Raw genomic sequence first — 19265 nt, forward strand, 5'->3', positions numbered from 1 at the left:
CTATTCTCAGTAAATTTTCATAATTTATCTATTCTCCACGAATATAAATTGATAAATATCTTCCTTCTTAATTTTTCACCCGAATAAATAAAAATAAAATAAAAAAATAAAAAATAAAATTTTAAAAAAGGGCTAAAGTCTACCAAAGCAAAATTAAAAGGGCTAAAGCATGAATGGGCCAAATGTTATCCAAGGCCTAGGACCGGTAGAATACTGGGCTCTCGGGTCGGTTTTTTGTAAAAAGCCGATTCAACCGCCCAACGTTGCCAAATCAGAAGGAAAAGCAAAGCGGTGTCGTTTTACAAGGCCCGGTGAGCGACAAAGCCATTATATTTATTTAATTGGACGGTCGTGATTTAGTAGAGGATCTGTAACCCTCCTCCTCCAGCTTCTCTGAAGCCCCATATACCCTTCTTCTTTCTCGAGTCTCTTGTGTGTTTGTGACTGTCTCATACCACTTCGTCAGTTGCCGAAGACAAGTGCGTATCATATATAAGTTTTCGGTTTTTTGTTTCGGCATTTTTATACGCTTTTCTGTTCTTTGTGTTTTTTATTTCAATATTTATGGCGTCGTTTTTGTGGATGTTCATGGTTTTCGTGTTATGGTCATAAAAAACACTTTGTTTCAGTGGTGGGCTTTGAAAATTTTTTTTTCTTTATTTGTTTTTATGTTTGCTTTTTACTTGTATTCTACCTTTTGCTTTCTGTCTTACTCTTTTCTCAAACACTTGCTCATTCACACATGGCAACCTCTATATCTAATTGTCAGAAACCCCTTCAAATGAAATCTTCAATTAGGAGGACAAATTTATTTATTCTAACAAGCGAATTTTTATTTTTTTTGGTTGCTTTCTTTTGTTCTTTTTGTTCATTAATTAGTAGTGGCATTGCTGCTTTGCTGTTGCTTTTATTGATATTACCGTTATTGCTATTAAATTTGGTTCTACCAACTATTTGTTTACAGAAACTTCTTAGAAGGTCAAATTAGGATCCAATGGGTAGCCAAAAAAGGAGCTTTGATTCTGTAGAGGTTGTGGAGGGTGAATTGGATGCACCCACCAATGAGGTTGTTATCAAAAAGAAGTCCAAAAAGAAAATGAAGAAGGAAAAGGGAAAAGGCGAAGAATTTGTTGATGGGGATAATGGCCCTTCTGAAGTTCCTACGTCTGTCAAACCCATGGAGAGAAAGAAGAAGAGGAAAACATTGGATAAAGAAAAACACCGTACTGCTGCAGACAACAAGAAATCAGAGCCTAAAGCGATGGATGTTGAATCAAAATCCAATGTATTTCAGGAATCTACATTGGCCTCTTCATCTAGTGGTGGTCTGCCTGAGTTCCATATTGGTGTTTTTAAGGACTTGGCATCTGCTGATGCCTCTATCAGAGAAGCGGCAGCAGAAGCATTGGTGACAGAACTGCAGGAAGTTCAGAAAGCATATGATAGGCTTGATACTAAGGATTTGGTTGAGGGTGGATTGAAGTTGGAAGCTCAAAAGGATGATGGGTTGAATGAGTGTGCACCCTCCTTGAGATATGCTGTACGTAGGCTGATCCGCGGTGTTTCATCATCAAGAGAGGTGTGTTTGTTCATCTTTTTATCTGCCTGTGAGTGCATGCACTGAAACTAACTCGTGCAGTCTCCTTTATCTGATCATATATATGTTTATATATATATATATAAATATATATATATTATCGCAATGCTTATTTTATGATATGTACTGTTCCTTATTTTTTTAAGTATCTAAAATTTCAAACCTTGGTTCCGACACATAAATTTTTTTAAAATTTATTGATAATATTTCTTCAAAAATCACTTGTAAATGCTCAAACAGGCTACATTGTAGTTTTAGGAACTACATTTATGCTTAATCTGATGTTTGCTTGGCCAGTTAAACTCTTTGTCTTCTTAGTTATTAGTTGGTTTGTCGTTTAAAGAATCCAGTTTGGGAAATGATGCAGGTGAGGTTGAAGTGGGATATCAATGCTATTTATGCAGATTGAAAATGTAAATATGTGTGGTTTTAATTTAAAAATCGTGGAATACAGACTTTTAGTATTTGGGAAACATGTAATGGAATGGAATAAACTTTTAAGAGACTGGTGATCTTGGCTAACTTTTGACTTGTGTGACCTGAAATTTGCTTTGCAGTGTGCTAGACAAGGATTTGCCTTGGGGTTAACTGTATTAATAGGTGTCATACCCAACATCAAGGTGGACTCATTGCTAAAACTAATTGTTGATTCGTTGGAGGTTAATTCATCGACGAAGGGTCAGGTGGGCAATACCTCTTTTCAATATATTTTAAGGAATAATCATTAGTTGCTATTCTGCTCACATAACTTTTCTCTAATTATGCTTATGGATTTGCAGGAAGCAAGGGATTGTCTTTTGGGTCGCTTATTTGCTTATGGTGCCCTTGCACGGTCAGGAAGGCTGGTTGAGGAGTGGATTTCAGATAGAAACACTCCTTACATAAAGGAATTCACTAGTCTTCTTGTTTCCCTTGCAATAAAGAAGCGATACTTGCAAGAGCCTTCTGTCTCGGTTATTTTAGACTTGATTGAAAAGGTAATTATTCTGGTATGTAAGTTTGGTTCTATTTTAATGACTATTTTACCTCTTTGTATAACGTTTTAAGTCAGATTTCTGGAAGAGTTCAATGATCTATCATGCTCAAATTTTTTTAGTCTAGTTGGTCTTATTTATAATCAGTCAACTCGTAACGTTTTACTACTTACGCTTTTCTCAGTCCTCTGGAAGTTCGTTAGCTGTGCTGTGTGTGTCTTTAGTCATAATGAGCTGTTCTTTCTAAATGGTTACTTTCTTGTATAATGTAATTGAACACTGGCCAGGGTTGTAAATATTAACTAATGAGTTGGCTTTATATATGAAGTTGACTGTAATTCCTTTAACTTAATCTTTGATAACTTAACATGGCATTAGAACCTAGGTTGTTTGTTTAATCTTGTGTTTGAATCCTACTACCTCCACCATATGTTAAGTTATTGTTTTGCACATGCACATTGCATTTTCTGTTTTGTTATTGGATGTTGCTTACTTGTGATGGGAAGTATGCCATTACATAGTTGAGTCCACTAACTATTAGCTTAAATTTGGGTGATTAACGGTAATTAAACACTATAATTCAAGAAACTTAGATCACTAATGGTCTTGACAGCTGTGATGCTCAGACTCTCTGAAATCGAGAAAGTATCTATTGGACGCGATATGACATGGATAATGGTATGGGATCTGTACCAGATCCTTTAAGTTTGAAGAGGCTATGGCTCTTTGTTTCCGTTTTTTATTTTTAATTTTAACAAGCTTCTCTTGGTTGTAATAAGAGAAGTGTTATAACTGATTTAGCTTTGCAAACAGTAAAAATAGGGGATTGGGTTTGTTTTATCATTATTTATTTTAACTAAAAATGTGTTTAAGATGGATAACAATCGTCATTATACTTATCAATTTATATTTAATTATTATTTATATTCTAATATAGGATTTTACTGTCAAATATATAATATGTAACCCTAAAAGATACATCTAAAAGTATTAGTATGTAAATTTCTTTATTATTTTATGTTTCTAGCACGTACACGTGTATATATCTAAATTCTGGATCCTTTTTAGCCGTATTCTCATCTACTAAATTTAGAAAAGAAAGGATTAGACTCCTAGATGTGTACCCATATCCAAAACCCTCACCCAGGCCCTAATAACATAGCATGACACTGATGTAAAACTTACACTTGTACCAGATTGTGCTTTCCAGCTACTCTTGACCATATGATAATTTGGGTTTTGATGCTTTCACATTAGCCTAACATGCTTGTGAACTAAAGATCTTCATGTTCGCCCTCTGTATTTCTGCTATAACTGAAGGGGAGCGAATTAAAATTAAAATGGATCAATAAATTTTGCCTATAAATGGATTGCTTTTCCATATGTCAGATATCTGTTCCAAAACTGATATAGTTCACTTATATTTGCTATATATTCTCATTTGGTTGGCTTCGTTTTGTTGGGATTAGCTTTCGGCATTCTATGTTTTGCAACTCAAGGGGCTTCTTATGCTTATTGCTTTATTCGTCCTTTGTCATTGTTTAATTGGTTGTTGCTATGAAAAATTGAAAGTTATTCAGCGAAGAGAAATCCCATAAAATATATTTTGGGTTCTGAGTTTTTTGTAAAGTAGGATCCTCATTGGTGATTCCTTGGACTTGATTTCAAGATTGAAACTCAACAGCCCTTGGGGAGAGGAGATAAAGAATTGATTTGACCTTTACATTACAATTCCTGTTTAAGTAGCTTTTTATGTGAGGTTCTGAGTTTCAGATGTGACCTTCACCAGTCATTTATATGCCTATCTTGTAGTCAGAGAGAAGGTGGCAGTGTATGCTGCAGTTTTTCCTTTGCTTCATGTTCTTTTACCTCACCTGCTTGATATGGATGAGCAATAAAATGTTGTTACTACGATGTATTATGTTGCTGTTCCTAAGGTGTCTCCTTATTTCGCAGTTGCCTCGGGAAGCCTTGGAAAATCAAGTTCTTAAAGCTCCTGGAGTACATGAGTGGTTTGAGGGAGCAACTGAAGTTGGAAATCCTGATGCATTGCTTTTGGCTTTGAAAATTCATGAAAAAGTTTCTGTTGACGGTGCCGTGTTCAGTAAGCTTTTGCCAAATCCATTCAGCCCAAACAAACTTTTTGCTGTTGACCATCTCTCCACTCTTGCTAATTGCTTGAAAGTAATGTTTCAACGTGTGTGTTTATTTGGCTGAAAATGCTAATCATATTTTTACAGATGAAGATAATATCAAAAATTAAATTCCTAATCATTTGCCTGCATATTACAGGAATCTACCTTCTGTCAGCCTCGAGTGCATAGTGTATGGCCTGTTTTGGTAAATATTCTTTTACCTGATATTATTTTGCAAGCTGAGGATGCAGTATCTGCTTCCAATTCCTTGAAGAAGCATAAAAAGAGTCGGAAGTGCAGCTCTTCTGAGGAAGAAATTGCTAAAAACCTTCAGTCTTTTATTGAGGTGATTATTGAAGGATCTCTTCTTCTATCATCTCATGACCGTAAGCATTTGGCATTTGATGTTCTGCTCCTTCTCCTGCCAAAGCTGCCTGCATCATTTGTTTCAATAGTTTTGTCATACAAATTGATTCAGTGCCTGATGGATATACTTTCAACAAAAAATTCATGGCTCTTTAAAGTTGCACAACATTTCCTCAAGGAATTATCAGATTGGGTTAATAATGACGATGTTAGAAGGGTTGCAGTTATTGTTGCTCTACAGAAACATAGCTATGGAAAATTCGATGCCATTACACGGACAAAAACAGTTAAGGATTTGATGGCAGATTTCCAAACAGAGTCTGGTTGTATGCTGTTTATTCAGAACTTACTAAACATGTTTGTTGATGAAAGTCATGTTTCTGAGGAACCTTCAGATCAGAGTCAAACAACAGATGACAATTCAGAGATAGGTTCAGTTGAAGACAAGGACTCAATTGGGGCAAATGGTAATTCTGACTTTTTGAAAAGTTGGATTATAGAATCTCTACCAACTATATTGAAATATGTAAAGGTAGATCTTGAAGCGAAGTTTCGAGTTCAAAAAGAAGTTTTGAAGTTTCTAGCTGTTCAAGGTCTCTTTACTGCATCTCTTGGCAGTGAAGTAACATCATTTGAACTACAGGAGAAGTTTAGGTGGCCAAAAGCAGCCACTTCCACTGTTCTTTGCAGGATGTGTATTGAGCAGCTTCAGTTGTTGTTGGCAAATGCTCAAAAGGGAGAAGGGTCTCTAGCTTTGCCTAATGGGCTTGAACTAAATGATCTTGGGTCTTACTTCATGCGGTTCCTTAGCACTTTACGCAACATTCCTTCAATTTCTCTCTTTAGACCTTTGGAAGATGAGGAAGAGAACATATTAAAGAAGCTGCAGGCAATGGAAACTTCACTTTCTAGAGAGGTAAGTTTTTCCCTTTTCGAAACTAAGTTGTAAGAGCTAGGGGTTAGATAATTTTGGTTGACTTAATCTGAACAAAGTAAGAGTCAGTTTACCATCCACATCAGGCTTCAATAGGCACTCCCTGCCTTGGAAATGGACTTTGCTATGGTAAATTGCTTCTCTTATAAAAATAGGACTGCATGGACTTCTACAAGATATTATTTGGGGTTAGGATGGACTTGAGTCACCTGACTATGATATGCCTCAGAAGCATAATCAGTATGGTTAAAATTAAGGTTTCTGACATGAATTATCACTTGGTAAGGCACATCTTTGTGCATTCTTTTTAACCTGTGTAGTTTTGGTGTAAAACCATTTTATATGCGCACTGTCCTTCTGCCATTTGAGCCAAGACCCAGGGTTCCATGGAATGATCTTTGGTCAATAAATATATATGGCACGTCTGGTTCTGTTTCAACTACTTATTGAACTTAATTCTCTAGCTAGGTCTACTTCTATATTTGAGTCACCTGTTTGTCGCTCCTTACATTGTTTATTTATCATATGATATGATATGCAACTCTTTCTTGCTTCAATGATGCCAGGAAAGAAATTGTGGGCTAAGTGGTGATGCAAATAGATTGCATGCATTGAGATACTTGCTCATCCAGTTGCTTTTGCAAGTGCTCCATAGGCCGAGGGAATTCTTGGAAGCGGCTACTGATGTAATAGTATATTGTCGGAAAGCTTTTCCGGCTCCTGATCTTCTTGATTCCTCTGGGGAAGATGATGTGGATGCTGATGAACCTGCACCAACAGATGTTCTTGTTGAAACATTTCTATCAATATTAGTATTGCCTGAGTCACCAGCTCCTATGCGATCTGCTATTGAGCAGGTATGGGTTTGGTGTTTTTAAGTGTCTGGGGTTAAATGCTCATCCACATCTTGGACATTTTTTTGATGTTGCAATTTCATGAAGCTTCTACCTGAAGTTAGGATATTTTGCTGTAGTCTCTAATCATGTATGATGCTGATAACCGGAATGAATTATGTGCCTCTTCTTCTTCTTCTTATTCTTTTAAAAAAAATAAAGAAAAAGAAAAAGAAAAAAAATTGGCGTGCACAAGTAAATTGGGATGCTTAAAAAGAGTTGATCATAAGTGGAAATTGGTTATTTATTGCACTAAAATTCCATCCTATACTTAATTATGAATTTTGATGTGTGTTTTGACAAAATATGGATTATTTCTCTGAGGATGCGCAATTTAAAGCAAAAACTTTAGCCTATGTTTGGAGTGTAGATTTCATGAGGGAAAAGGAAAACTAAATCTAAAAGATTTTGTCCTTCATTATTTGGTTATAAAAAACAATATGCAGAGAATATAATGCAAATGTTTTAGAAATTTTACATTTTCATTTAAACATGGATTTCAATATTCTTCTTTCTTTCCATTAGTTGATTCCAATCGCTAAGCATGGGATTAATGATTATTATTTGCCATCAATTTGTCTTTATAGGTGTTCAAATATTTTTGTGGTGATATAACGGATGATGGCTTGCTGCATATGTTGCGGGTCGTTAAGAGGAATTTAGATAGACATCAGGTTTCTGAGAGTGAAAATGATGATGATGTGGATGAGGATGAAGAAGATTTCCTTGAAATCAAAGATGATGAGGTAATTGACGAGGAGACAGGTGAAACAGTTGAAAGTGATGATCAGACAGATGACTCTGAGGATGTAGGTGGGATTGAGGAAGTTGGAAAAGAGTCTTCTGAGGATGTAGGTGGGATTGAGGAAGTTGAGAAAGAGTCTTCTGAAGTTCCAGATGATTCTGATGAGGAATGGGATGATGAGACAATGTTCCGAATTGATAATATGCTCGCACAGAGGTGTAAAGAGAAAATGAAGCAGGCTGGAAGTGAAACTGCTCAATATCAGCTTGAGCAGTTCAAACTTCGTGTCCTTTCATTGCTGGAAATTTACCTACATGAAAATCCGGGTAAGTATCACTTCTATTTATATTAGCTGATGTATAGAATTTGATGTACAATAGGTTGTTCAAGTACTAAGTATGCATCTTAAGAAGTTCTTTAGAACTGAGTTAGATGTCGTTGTATCTGGTGGGGTATATGAATCTGATTAAGTAGATGTTCTAATTATTTCCAAAAGTTGTTGGATTTTAGAATTTTGCAATTGGAGCTGGGTTTTGGTAATTTAATTCATGTTGTTGGTGGAAACATCCTGGGTTAATTTGGGTGATGGATGATTTATTAGCATGTTGTTTTATGTAGAGAGGATGCCTTTTTTATGATATAACAATTCATAACCGGGATTTTCACGAATTTTCTGGTTTTTTGTTTGTTTCTCTGCTGCTTACCTTACAGATAAACCTCAGGTTCTTGTAGTATACTCAAACTTGCTTTGGGCGCTCACTAATCCACAGGCTTCAGAAAGCAGTGAACAACTTCGTCAGCGTATATGGGGAATTATTCGAAAGATAATATTCAACAAAAAGGATCATCCCAAGGGTGAAGGCGTGCAACTATCTACTCTTGAATCTTTGCTGCAAAAGAATTTGAAGTTGGCATCAAAACCAATTAAGAGAAATATACCGGCTAACTTGTCAAAGAAGCAATCCTCATCCTGGAACCAACGGAAAGTGATTGCTTCCCTTGCTCAGAACTCCACATTTTGGATTTTGAAGATCATTGATGCACAGAATTTCCCACGGTCCAAGTTGCAGAGACTTTTTGATATTTTCCAGGGTGTTATTGTGGAATATTTCAATAGTAAAAGGTCTCAAATAAAGTCTGAATTTCTGAAAGAAATATTCCAGCGAAGGCCATGGATTGGGCATCATCTCTTCGGCTTCCTGTTGGAGAAATGCGCCAGTTCAAAATCAGAGTTTAGGCGAGTAGAAGCACTTGACTTGTTGACTAAAATATTGGGAACAATGGGTTCATCTAAAGGAACTGACCAGGATCTGCTGAAGAAAAATGTGGAAAGCCATTTAAGCAATCTATGTCATCTAATGGAGACATTGGTGGAAAATAAGCCGGAAAAGCAGCCGAAGCGGAGGCAGGCTGAAGTGCGGAGATTTTGTGGCAAGATCTTTCGGATTATATCGTCTCTGGACCTCATGGAGTCCTTTCTAAATACTTTGAACCCAAATGCTCATGCCCTGTGCCAATCACAATTGGGTGATAAGTTTGTTAAATTAAAGAAAGCTTAACCCCATTAATGAGTCTTTGATTGATTCTTATATCAAACCGGTGCTGAAAGCAGTTTGTAATTCCAATTACAATTTTGATTCATCTAACGAGGCTGAAGAGAGAGATGTTGTTTGAGAAGACCCTTTTAAGTCACTTTCTCAGCTGCCTAAGAGAAAAGCCATTGTTTTATCTTTTGGAAGCTTTATGTTTTTTCTGCAACATTTTGTAGGTTATGTCAGCTTTAGTATTTGCTTGTTTGGTTTTCACACACACAGGAAAGAGTTGGGTCGGAGCCATAGAAGTTGTGAACTGCGGTCGATACTAAATGTATTATCTTTTTAGAGAACCCGTGGGTTCACTTTTTGAACTGGAACTGTCACATCTATTTGTCATTTTGTTTACCCATTTTTTTTTTTTTTAAGTTTTCAACGGCTTGACCTGGTGGTGCTCATATCCCTTGGCAATGGACTCACATTTTCAGAAGAGGGGTGTGATAAATTTAAGATTTTATTTTAGTTTTATTTTTTTAAAATTTTTATTAAGTTGCACTATGATATGATTTCTACAATTTTTTTATTTTTTTATTTTTTCTTCTATTTTAACGTTTTAGCCATAAGTTGAACTTAAACAATAATAGTTAATATGAAGATGATAAAATTACCATTGGTTACAGAAATACAATTTTTATTTATTTATTATTATTTTTTTTGTCCTTTCCTTTTCTGCTTCTTGTTTCTATTTATTTTCTATTGCACATCCGTTGAATTTATACATTTAAAAATAGATATTCCATACAGAAAAGATTATGGAAAAATAGCTTTTCCACACGGAAAATTGTTTTTAAGTTTGACTGTTCGCAGGTATTAATTAAACTTAAAATGTAAATAATCAAAGTTCTTGTTTGGTCGATAAAAACAAATAATCAAAGTTTAAATAAATGCCGAAAATGACATGAACTTGAGTCAGCAAAAACTATATAGCCATGCGTATGCCGTCTTGCTCCTGCACAATGTTGACGATAATTTTCCAATTTGTGGAATTACAAATTTCTCACTTAATTCGATTTAATGAAATGGTACATAGAGATAATGTGATTTGTTTCAACATTTAAATTTTTGATATCAACAATTTATTTGCAAGTTATACATAAGAAATATGGCGATTTTTGTTAATTTTCAAAATTATTTTGTTGACATTTGTCAAAGCTTATAATTTAAACTTTCTAAGACAAAACAAAAAATTGACACTAATGTGAAAGTTAAGGGAGACATGTTTTTTTTTTTTTTAGTTCACTCCAAATTGAAATTGTCATTTTTTAAGAATCAAAGTAGACAGAAGAACCTGTTACCAAGAAAAGGAAAGAAAAATTAACAAAGACAAGAGCCATGTATATTTTTAGACAAACATACTCAACAGCTGATTTACGATTAAAGCATTGTAAAATATCATTTGACCAAATTATGTAATTGAGCAGCAGATAATCCAAAATTTTCTCTTTTTCCAGTGGAGAGTATGATAAAATTTAGTTAACAGCTTACTTATTTTCTATTTGTTATCCTTTACTTCATGAACCAGAATGAAACTGCATCACCTAATAAAAGAAAACAAAATTGTATAATTTGATTATACTATATAATTGGGTTATCAGATTTCGCCTGGTATCATAGTGGGATCATCTAATTGTAAATTTTGATGGGTAAACAAACACACCTATATAGATACTGTGCAAAAAAAGTTGCTTATTAATTTTCTTCTGCCTTTTCTTTATGCTTTTTACATGATATAATTGTGGACCCACTACGAGAGGACCTTTACATCTGGCTTTAATCTCTCTCTCTCTCCCGTGTTCATGTGGAATTATGAATCTGCAAAACTCAAATTCCTTATTTAATCTCAAAGTCAAGCAAAGAAAAAAAAATTGTCTAAAATGATACTGGCAAGTAGGCAACAAAGATTCTAAACTTGCTCTCTTTCTATTGTAACATTACAAATCACTTTCTGGAACTCGGAAAATTCTAAGGAAACCTCCATAAGATGCCTAGGCTGACTTTCTATCTATTACCCTATTACCTTTTCTTCTTTTTGATTATGTTCTTGAATGCCTTGTCTAAGCAAAAGCAAAAACGCAACAGCCTGTGAATGAAACTGCCAAATTGTCAAAAACTGAGCACAAAGGCCAGAGAGACAGTGCCATGACAAACCAAAACCCAATCCATGCCCGTGAAATTCCATCACCATCAAAATACAAACAGTAAAATCCCTCCCCTCTGCCAAGTAACATGTTATGTTAAGCTACCAAGCCGAGGCTTTCAAAGCCACAAGCTTTCATTTACTTTTCAGTTGGTTGGACCAGCCAGCCACCCACCACTTTTGTTAGTTTTCTACATTTTTCTTTTACGGGTAAGCCTCTCTCTGTCTTTGGCATAACGTGCCAATTGGCTTTGGTATGGTTAAAAAAGCCATTTTAACATCATATCGGAAAAAGCACAAGGCTTGCCACTCGTAACAGACATTTTCATCTAGGCACAAAAATTCGGAAAGCTCGTCATGATGCGTTGGGCTTTATATCTTTTGTCTGATCCTTTATTTTATTATATATTACCAGATACCGTTAAATGCATCTCTTTTTATTTTATTGGCTGTGATAGTGTTAAAAGCAATTACCAGACATGATATTATGTAGAGATTTTAATTTGTCTGACTCTTTAAGTTCTAGTCCTGCAAAACCATCTTTATAACAGTAAATGGTTCAGAACCTTGGCAACAAATATCTCCTGGTCTTATCCCACAAATATGAAGGGAGAGAGAATAGAACCAAAAGAGCTTTCTTCAGCAGGGAAAAAAGAATACGAGAGAAAAAAATATATGTATTTAGTGTCGTAAAATGTTTACACAATGTTCTCAGCCCTCTAATTCATCTCACTATTTTTTCTCCTACCACCTTCTTCTCTAACTGTTTCGCTACTTGTCTAAACCTTCTTCTGAGCTACACATTTTTTTTTTCCTTTCCTTTTTCGGTTTTTCGAAGTTCTCTTTACATTTTTGTAGCACACCCTCCAGAAGGCACACAACAACCATCCAGAAATACCAAACCCCCAACGCCATCCCAATTCCTCCAACAACTGCAAGTTCAGAAATCATTTCTGCCGAGTCTCTTCTTTGCTTTTTTTTTTTTTTTCCCCCGAGTTAGAAATCTCCTCACCTGCACAAAAACAGTTTCATAAATTCAGCAACTTGCAAAATACCCACCGACAATAAAATGGAATAGAAGCAAGTTACACCACAGTTTTCATATCTTGGCCATCAATGAGACATCTACCAAGATAACCTACCTTGAAAGGCTTTCTCCCTCATGGAAAGCACGCGGTTGGAAAAAATTTCTTCCGCAAGCTCTCCACATGGGTATCCTGCTTATCCGATTCAATGCGCATTGTCCACTACGATTGCGCATTATCATCATCGGATTCACTCCCAGAAGAACTACCAGAATCTGAATCTGCAACATCCCAGAACACGAACATTTAAGCAAATTTTTAATACAGCAACAAATTTTTCTTTACACCCCAACCTCAAAAATTCAGGCATTGTGTTATACCACTAGATGAGGAGGAACCACTGCTCGAACTGCTGGAGCTGCTTGAGCTACTACTACTCGCACGGCCTCCTCCAACATCCTTCTCGATTTCCACCGGTGGGAAGCTGCTCATCGGAATGTCATCCCCTATGTCTACATCTTCATCCCCTGCTTCCCCTTTCTTTGGCCTTTTCGGTTCCACTGCAGCTTCATTCCTCTCGGTTGAAGGTAATTCCTACGAAAAACAAAATCATGGTTAGACATTAGCCCATTGGGACAAACTCAACTCAATTTTGGGTGAAAATAAGCAATGCCATTCTAAAGCAATCACGTATCAAAAACCCAGATATTTACCCCATTGCCTTTGTTGTTCGCAGCCATATTGTTATTTCCCATGAGAGCTTGGCGTTTAATCTTGCTCACCATCTTCTTCCAATTGGTGACAAGCCGATCCAGCTCCCACAACGTTTCTGTATCAACGGCCTCAATGTCGAGCTCAATCTCATCCCCATCCTGCTTCAAATGGCCATTCCTCTTCCTTATGATTTGCACCACCTGTTCCATCTTCTCCTGCGGCAAACTCTGCAACCCAATACCCAATTTGTGTTTCTCCTCCATACTCATCTCCCTCTTGTTCGGATCCTTGGCCTTGGGCTTCGGCTGCTTCAACGGTTTCACCGGCGGAGCCCTCATCGGTGTAGGCGTCCGAACCGGCGATTGCACCAATGGCGGGTTAGAAGAGCTTGCCGGGGCCCGAATTGGCTCTGATTTCTTCTCGATCCGCAAAGAATCGTCTCGCTGCTTTGGCGGCCTTTCCGGTTCCACATGATTCCAAGAACTCGCTTGTAAATCTTCGTCGTAAGTCCGTTCGGCCCGCGATCCATCCACCAATTTCTCGTTCACAGGCCTGAAAAGCTCCTCGAACCTTATAAGAAGCTGATCGGCCATAACATAAACATCGTGGCCTTTAGGGTTATAAGTCATGGCATTGGTGAAGGTCAACCTCACATCGTCGGCGAAATCCATAGGCGAAGAGTAGAAATTCTTGCCCAGATTCGATTTGACGGTTCCGAGATCCATCGGTCGCTTAATGATGTCGTAGTAATCGTGAAGCCCCATACCTACCACGTCAACAGGCTTGTTGAAGATCCAGGCGTGCTTGTGCTTCATCAGCTTCGACAAAATCTGGCCGCAATTCTTGATCAAATTGGGACTGTCCCAATGCGACCTCTTGGAATTCGAATCCTTAGCGTGATTCAGATTGAGTGGTAAAGGTCGCTTTGAACCGGAGATTTTCTTGTTCTGCATCGATGATTTCTTCGACAAAGGATGGTTGTGGAACGGCCTGGGTTGAAAATCTCCGGCCTCGATTCGTCCTTTCAATTGTCGAATCTGGTCGAGCTCGGCGATCAGACGGTTCTTGAGCTCGCTCAGCTCTTTCCTCGAATACGATGCGATGTTGAAGCTCACGTATTGGGAATGCCCCAAATTGAATTCGTTGGACCGGCGGTTGATCGACGACGCGTCATCCGACACCGCTTGGGTAACGGCCGGCGACTCGTCGATCTGACACCCGTTATAATCACCCCCCGTGGGAGTATGGAAGTGGAATTGCCTTTTAGGGTTCTTAGGGTTTGGGTTCGAAAAAGGAACTTTTCCCATGAATCCGGCTCCGGCACCGCCTCTGGGCTGTGGCCAATTGGGTTCGTTACGATTGGCTAAGACGGCGGACGCCATGGAAGTACGGAACCGGTGTCTTTCGCTAGGGTTCCGGTGGATCTCCGGCGAGGGTTTCCAAATGCAGGTGACGGATAAACCACCATGAATCGGCTACGGTTGTGGTCTACACGCGCCTCCAATTGACCCCACGCGCCGCCGAAAGATCGAAAGACGGACAGGAAAAAGAATTAAAAAATTAAAAATATAAAAAGCTTTTGGAGGGTGAGCTTAGGGTTTGGGGAAATTTACCCTAATCAGAGCGAGGAATGAGAGGAGGGCTAGGGCCGCTTCTTAAAGGCGGTGAGATCTGCCCGTTTATGTTTCGGGCAGTTTATTGGACGTCGATCTAAGTTATATAGTTGATCTGACGGTCCGTTTGATTTTCTCGTCTGCCCGAGGAAGTGACCGTTCGATCTGTCACGGACGGTTCAGATGTGATGGGGACTGCACGTGGCGAAATTTTGACGTCAGATGGAAGGGAGATTCCTAGAGGTGCGATCTCCAATTTGGATTTGAGTTTGGAGTGAATTTGGTGTGAATGTGTCGTGCATTTAGGGTTTTCAAAAATTCCGGGGGTAGTGTGGGGTCCACACTGGTGATGACGTGGACCGAAAGCCAATTGGCTCTCTGGTCCCAGCGTAAGCAAAAATAAGGTTTGGTGATGTTTAAAAAAAAAGAACGCGTGGCCATCACCTCCTGATCGCGCTGGGTAGTTCGGTGATTTCGTATAAACCATGGGAGGTTAGGACTCGTTCTTCCCCTTTATGAAATTACAATAATATCCCTACAATGGATTTTAAATCACAATATAATCCCCCCCCTTCTCAAGTGGGGACACCCAAACGGACAGGTATTTGCCAGCCCGGGAATTCCAAAATTTTCAGTGGGTTTTGATATCCTACGGTCCACCTTACAGGGACATAACTTAGCCAGCAACACTTGCCCATTGTTCTTCAACATATTGACCGTTCTACCCTTTCTCCATGGCCGTTGCTTTCTTTGAAATTTTGAATTGTGGAAATGAATTCAACCCTTTGAATTTTTAGAAATTAGGGAAAAGCATTTTAACTATAATATAAATATAATATGGAACCAAAATTAATACAAAATTTTTTTTGCTGAATTATTATTTATTATATATTATTTATGTAGAACCATATGGAGTTGGATAGATTGAAAATGTTGGGCCTTTTCATCTTTCTAATTGGCCCTGTTTCAGTTCCTTCCAAGATTTTACCCAAACTTTTTTTTATTTTATTTTATTTTTACCCTAATAACAACAAGAAAGTGCAGGCCATATTTCTCCACAATCTTCCAATTACAGCACCCACTCTTTACAATTTGTTTTTTGCCACCTTGTATACCAATATACACCACTTATAAGGATGGAATATATATCAGTACTGTGACTGCTCATTCGACACCAAGTTTTTCACATCAAATAAAAAAATTAAAAGTTTAATATTGTTTTATGTTCAACAAATAACATGCCACGTTACTTGTGTTTAATTATTGTCACCAACTAATGTCAAAATCACAATGCACATTAGTAAATAATGGAGGGAAAACTGTAATTGGAGGAACCAAAAAAAAAAAAAAAAAAAGTGTGTTTTATTTCATATTGAGAAGAAGATAGAAACAAAGAGAGTAAAAATTGGGGAGCATTCAAAGTCTGTTTGATTTGAAAAGATGTCAAATTGGGAAAGAGTGAGTCAGATGGAAAAATGTATAGGTTGTGACGTAGTAGTCAGATGTCTTCACAGTCTTGACCACCCAATAATGGAAAACCCCATCATGCATGGAATTCATTTCTAATAAGCTTGTAGTCCTTATTTATTATCCCAAAAAAAACAAAAACAAAAAAAAAAAAACTTGCAGTCCTGATTTATTCTTGGTGATTTTGAAGTTAATTAATTTATGTTTTGTTCCGAGTCTTTTCTCCTATATTTTGGAGAGTTAATTAATAATATGTGATAAACAATTAATTTTTCTATACAGATTATTCATTGCTGTGTAAACTTGATTTTGAACAGAACTTACTAAAATGTTCTTGAGCTTTTTATACATCAATTAATTAGCAGAATTCTCCAGCCGCTTTTCCAACAACAAGTATATGTATACAAATGGAGAAATGTTCTTTTGAAAAATTTAATCTTCAGATTTCCAATTAATGATACAATAATATGATTAACCTATAATAATATTAAACTAATGATGTTCACCAACCAAATTAGGCCACTTTCTCCTTCTTCTTTTTTCTGAATTTATTTAATTGGATTAATCTACCCTTTAAATTAAATTTTAAAAATTAATTTAAGATATTTGTAATACAAACTGATAAAGTCAACTCGATAAGAAAACAAAATATATATATATATATATATATATATATATATATATATATAAGAGTGTGTGTGTACGCTGTATGTATGCACATGTTAGATTAGGCAGCCCCCTTTCTTCTGATCCCATTTATAATCTCTTTTTTGGGGGGGCCAACAAGTGAGTTCTTACTGTGAATGCAGTGTTTTTGCTTTTGGGTACCTTACAACGTTGAAAGCTCAATTAGATATTTACAACTTTGAAGTGGGAAAGTCATGTAGTATGAAATGGTGGTTTGGGATATTTGTCCAACCATACCAAAACTTTCCAACTTAAAAAAAAAGAAATAAAGAAATAAAGAAAAGCACAAGGATGGATGTTTCTTACTTCCTCTCTTTGTTAGCAACAAAAAACTTTCTGAATTCATAGCATGGGTACCATTGGATTCTTGAGCCAAAGTCCTGTTAAGGTTTCATGGAAATGGAATCATTGCTTTTCTACAAAGGATGAGGTTGAACTTTTTATCTTCGTTTCCTACACACTGTTTTTAAAAGCTATAAAAGATAGATTCCCAGTTAATGACAGTGGAGTTTTACAGGGAATTTTTATGTTTTTGGGATATATTTATTGGCTGGATTAAATAAAGTTAGCAACAGACTTTTTTTTTTAATTATTTTTTATTTATGCTGAATATGTTTCTAAATAATCAGTGTAATTCGAAGACAAGATTTACCAAAATTACATTAAATTGTGCAAGATTTGTTTCTAAAGAAACAAATTACATTAAATTGTATAATTTGTTTGTTTCAAAAAAAAAAAAATCTGTAATTTGTTAACTTGTATTTATAGTTACTTGATACATATGTTGAACTTGTTAATAACATATGTGAATTGTTAAATATATATATATATATATATATATATATATATGTGTTTGCAAAGTTTAATCTTTATCATTTACTGCAAAGTAATTAAGTTTTATATACATATAATAAAAATTGTCCCATCCCTACTTTGTAGAATTGTATATGATTTCTGCAAAAATAGATGTAGAAAGCATATATACTTTTCATGTGGTGCTCTTTTTACCGCCGAAAACTTGGAATATGTAAATTACCTGCAATTTTATTATGAGTAAAAAATAAAATTAAAAAAAATGACCTTAATGTTTTGAAGTTTTCTGAATTCAATGGCTATTAAACAGTCTCTTTAATTAGTTGGATCTTCTTTTTATTATTATCTTTGTGAAATTTTATTTATTTTTCAATCATAATCTTTGTGAAGCCGTTTGAGAACAAAAAATAGTCGAGACTAGCTATAATTAATAATTTTTCCTTGTAAATAATTTTAGGAATTCGATAAGTTTGTAATTTTGACAACCACCAATTATCTAGAATATCACAGAGTATGACATTCTTATTCTGATATTATTATTTTTACTTTTATTAACGCTTTTTCTTAATCATACTCTTATTAATGCTTATCCTACCTCCCCTTTTTTTCTTCTTTTTTTTTTTTTTTTTGGGTGAAAATGCTTATCCTACCACTTAAATGTTTAGAAACAATGAAATTTAAATATCGGTGTGATAGCTATATATGGTATTCTTGCTTTATGAACTAGATCATGTAATATAGTTACCCACTTTACTATTTATCTTATATTGGTAATTGGAGGGTTACAAGTTTTAGCTTTTTCTCTATTTTTATCTATAAAATGAAGTACTTATTGGAAAATCTATATGAGGAGGAAGTACGTCAACAATGGTATTGCAGAGAAACCTACAAAAACTTAAAAATAATTTAGATAATAATTAAGCACATAGTCATCCTGGACACAGCCACAAAGGATTCAAGAATAAAATGTTATGTATTGTGGGGTTGGAAACTTCCAATGTTCAAATGTGAACTTTATTTATTAGTGATTTTTTGAAAAGGCATTGCAGAATTATTTATTAAATATTAATTAGAAAGTCCCAAGGAAATATACTAGCTAGGAAATTCTACAAAACAAAAGTGGATTTTGTTATTATTGAGAACCTTAAATATGACTTTTGAAGTCGGTGGGAACCAACGAAATGCTTTATATGGTATTGAAGAACTAGCAATTGGAGCCTGTAATCTATCCGAAACAACTAAATAAAATAATATCTATAATTAATTGAAAAGGTATTTGGTGCTTTCTAAATTTGTGTATATAAAGCAATTCAATAATTTTAAATAAACATCGTTACATGAATGGTCATATTATATGTGTAAGCTAACTTAGACTTGTAGGCTATTGATGTTTTCATAAGGCTATAAATAGATTAAAACTTATGAAAGAGATTTTCTATTTTTTTGAAAAAATTACATCCAGTGGTCTTTTGAGTTTCTAGCTAGCTTAAATCATCTTCAATAGCTTTATCTATTGTTTATTTATTTATTTTTTACTACATTAAAAAATAGATAGTCATTTAAAAAAAATATA

At 35.7% G+C, this 19265-nt stretch overlaps 2 protein-coding genes across 3 annotated transcripts; one reads left to right on the forward strand and one right to left on the reverse strand.

Moving 5' to 3' along the window:
* The first annotated feature begins 322 nt into the window (after positions 1–322).
* LOC107426757 (rDNA transcriptional regulator pol5) lies at positions 323–9550 on the forward strand. The gene is made up of 9 exons (XM_016037025.4): positions 323–479; positions 965–1579; positions 2155–2280; positions 2377–2574; positions 4528–4755; positions 4864–5988; positions 6573–6863; positions 7487–7970; positions 8356–9550. The coding sequence occupies exons 2-9, from the start codon at positions 995–997 to the stop codon at positions 9201–9203; spliced, it is 3885 nt and encodes a 1294-aa protein (XP_015892511.1). The 5' UTR covers positions 323–479; positions 965–994; the 3' UTR covers positions 9204–9550.
* A 2480-nt stretch (positions 9551–12030) lies between these two features.
* On the reverse strand, positions 12031–14743 carry LOC107426740 (transcription factor GTE7). 2 transcript variants are annotated; one of them, XR_009640850.1, is made up of 4 exons: positions 13112–14743; positions 12779–12992; positions 12516–12679; positions 12031–12385 (listed from the first exon to the last, which is right to left on the reverse strand). XR_009640850.1 is itself a non-coding variant. In XM_060820393.1 (3 exons), the coding sequence occupies exons 1-3, from the start codon at positions 14492–14494 to the stop codon at positions 12621–12623; spliced, it is 1656 nt and encodes a 551-aa protein (XP_060676376.1). In that variant the 5' UTR covers positions 14495–14743; the 3' UTR covers positions 12514–12620. The 2 variants fall into 2 exon arrangements, 1 of the variants encoding a protein (XP_060676376.1); XM_060820393.1 differs by lacking the exon at positions 12031–12385 and having other exon boundaries at positions 12514–12679.
* Positions 14744–19265: the final 4522 nt, after the last annotated feature.

Source organism: Ziziphus jujuba, chromosome 9, assembly GCF_031755915.1.
Source record: "Ziziphus jujuba cultivar Dongzao chromosome 9, ASM3175591v1".
Lineage (NCBI taxonomy): Eukaryota > Viridiplantae > Streptophyta > Magnoliopsida > Rosales > Rhamnaceae > Ziziphus > Ziziphus jujuba.

Coding starts and splice junctions, on each gene's coding strand:
- LOC107426757 (XM_016037025.4), top strand. CDS start 995: ATGGGTAGCCAAAAAAGGAGCTTTGATTCTGTAGAGGTTGTGGAGGGT. Junction 2,575..4,527: donor TTTTAGACTTGATTGAAAAG/GTAATTATTCTG, acceptor CTTATTTCGCAG/TTGCCTCGGGAAGCCTTGGA. Junction 5,989..6,572: donor AAACTTCACTTTCTAGAGAG/GTAAGTTTTTCC, acceptor CAATGATGCCAG/GAAAGAAATTGTGGGCTAAG.
- LOC107426740 (XM_060820393.1), bottom strand. CDS start 14,494: ATGGCGTCCGCCGTCTTAGCCAATCGTAACGAACCCAATTGGCCACAG. Junction 12,993..13,111: donor CGAACAACAAAGGCAATGGG/GTAAATATCTGG, acceptor TGTTTTTCGTAG/GAATTACCTTCAACCGAGAG. Junction 12,680..12,778: donor TGGTTCCTCCTCATCTAGTG/GTATAACACAAT, acceptor GGGATGTTGCAG/ATTCAGATTCTGGTAGTTCT.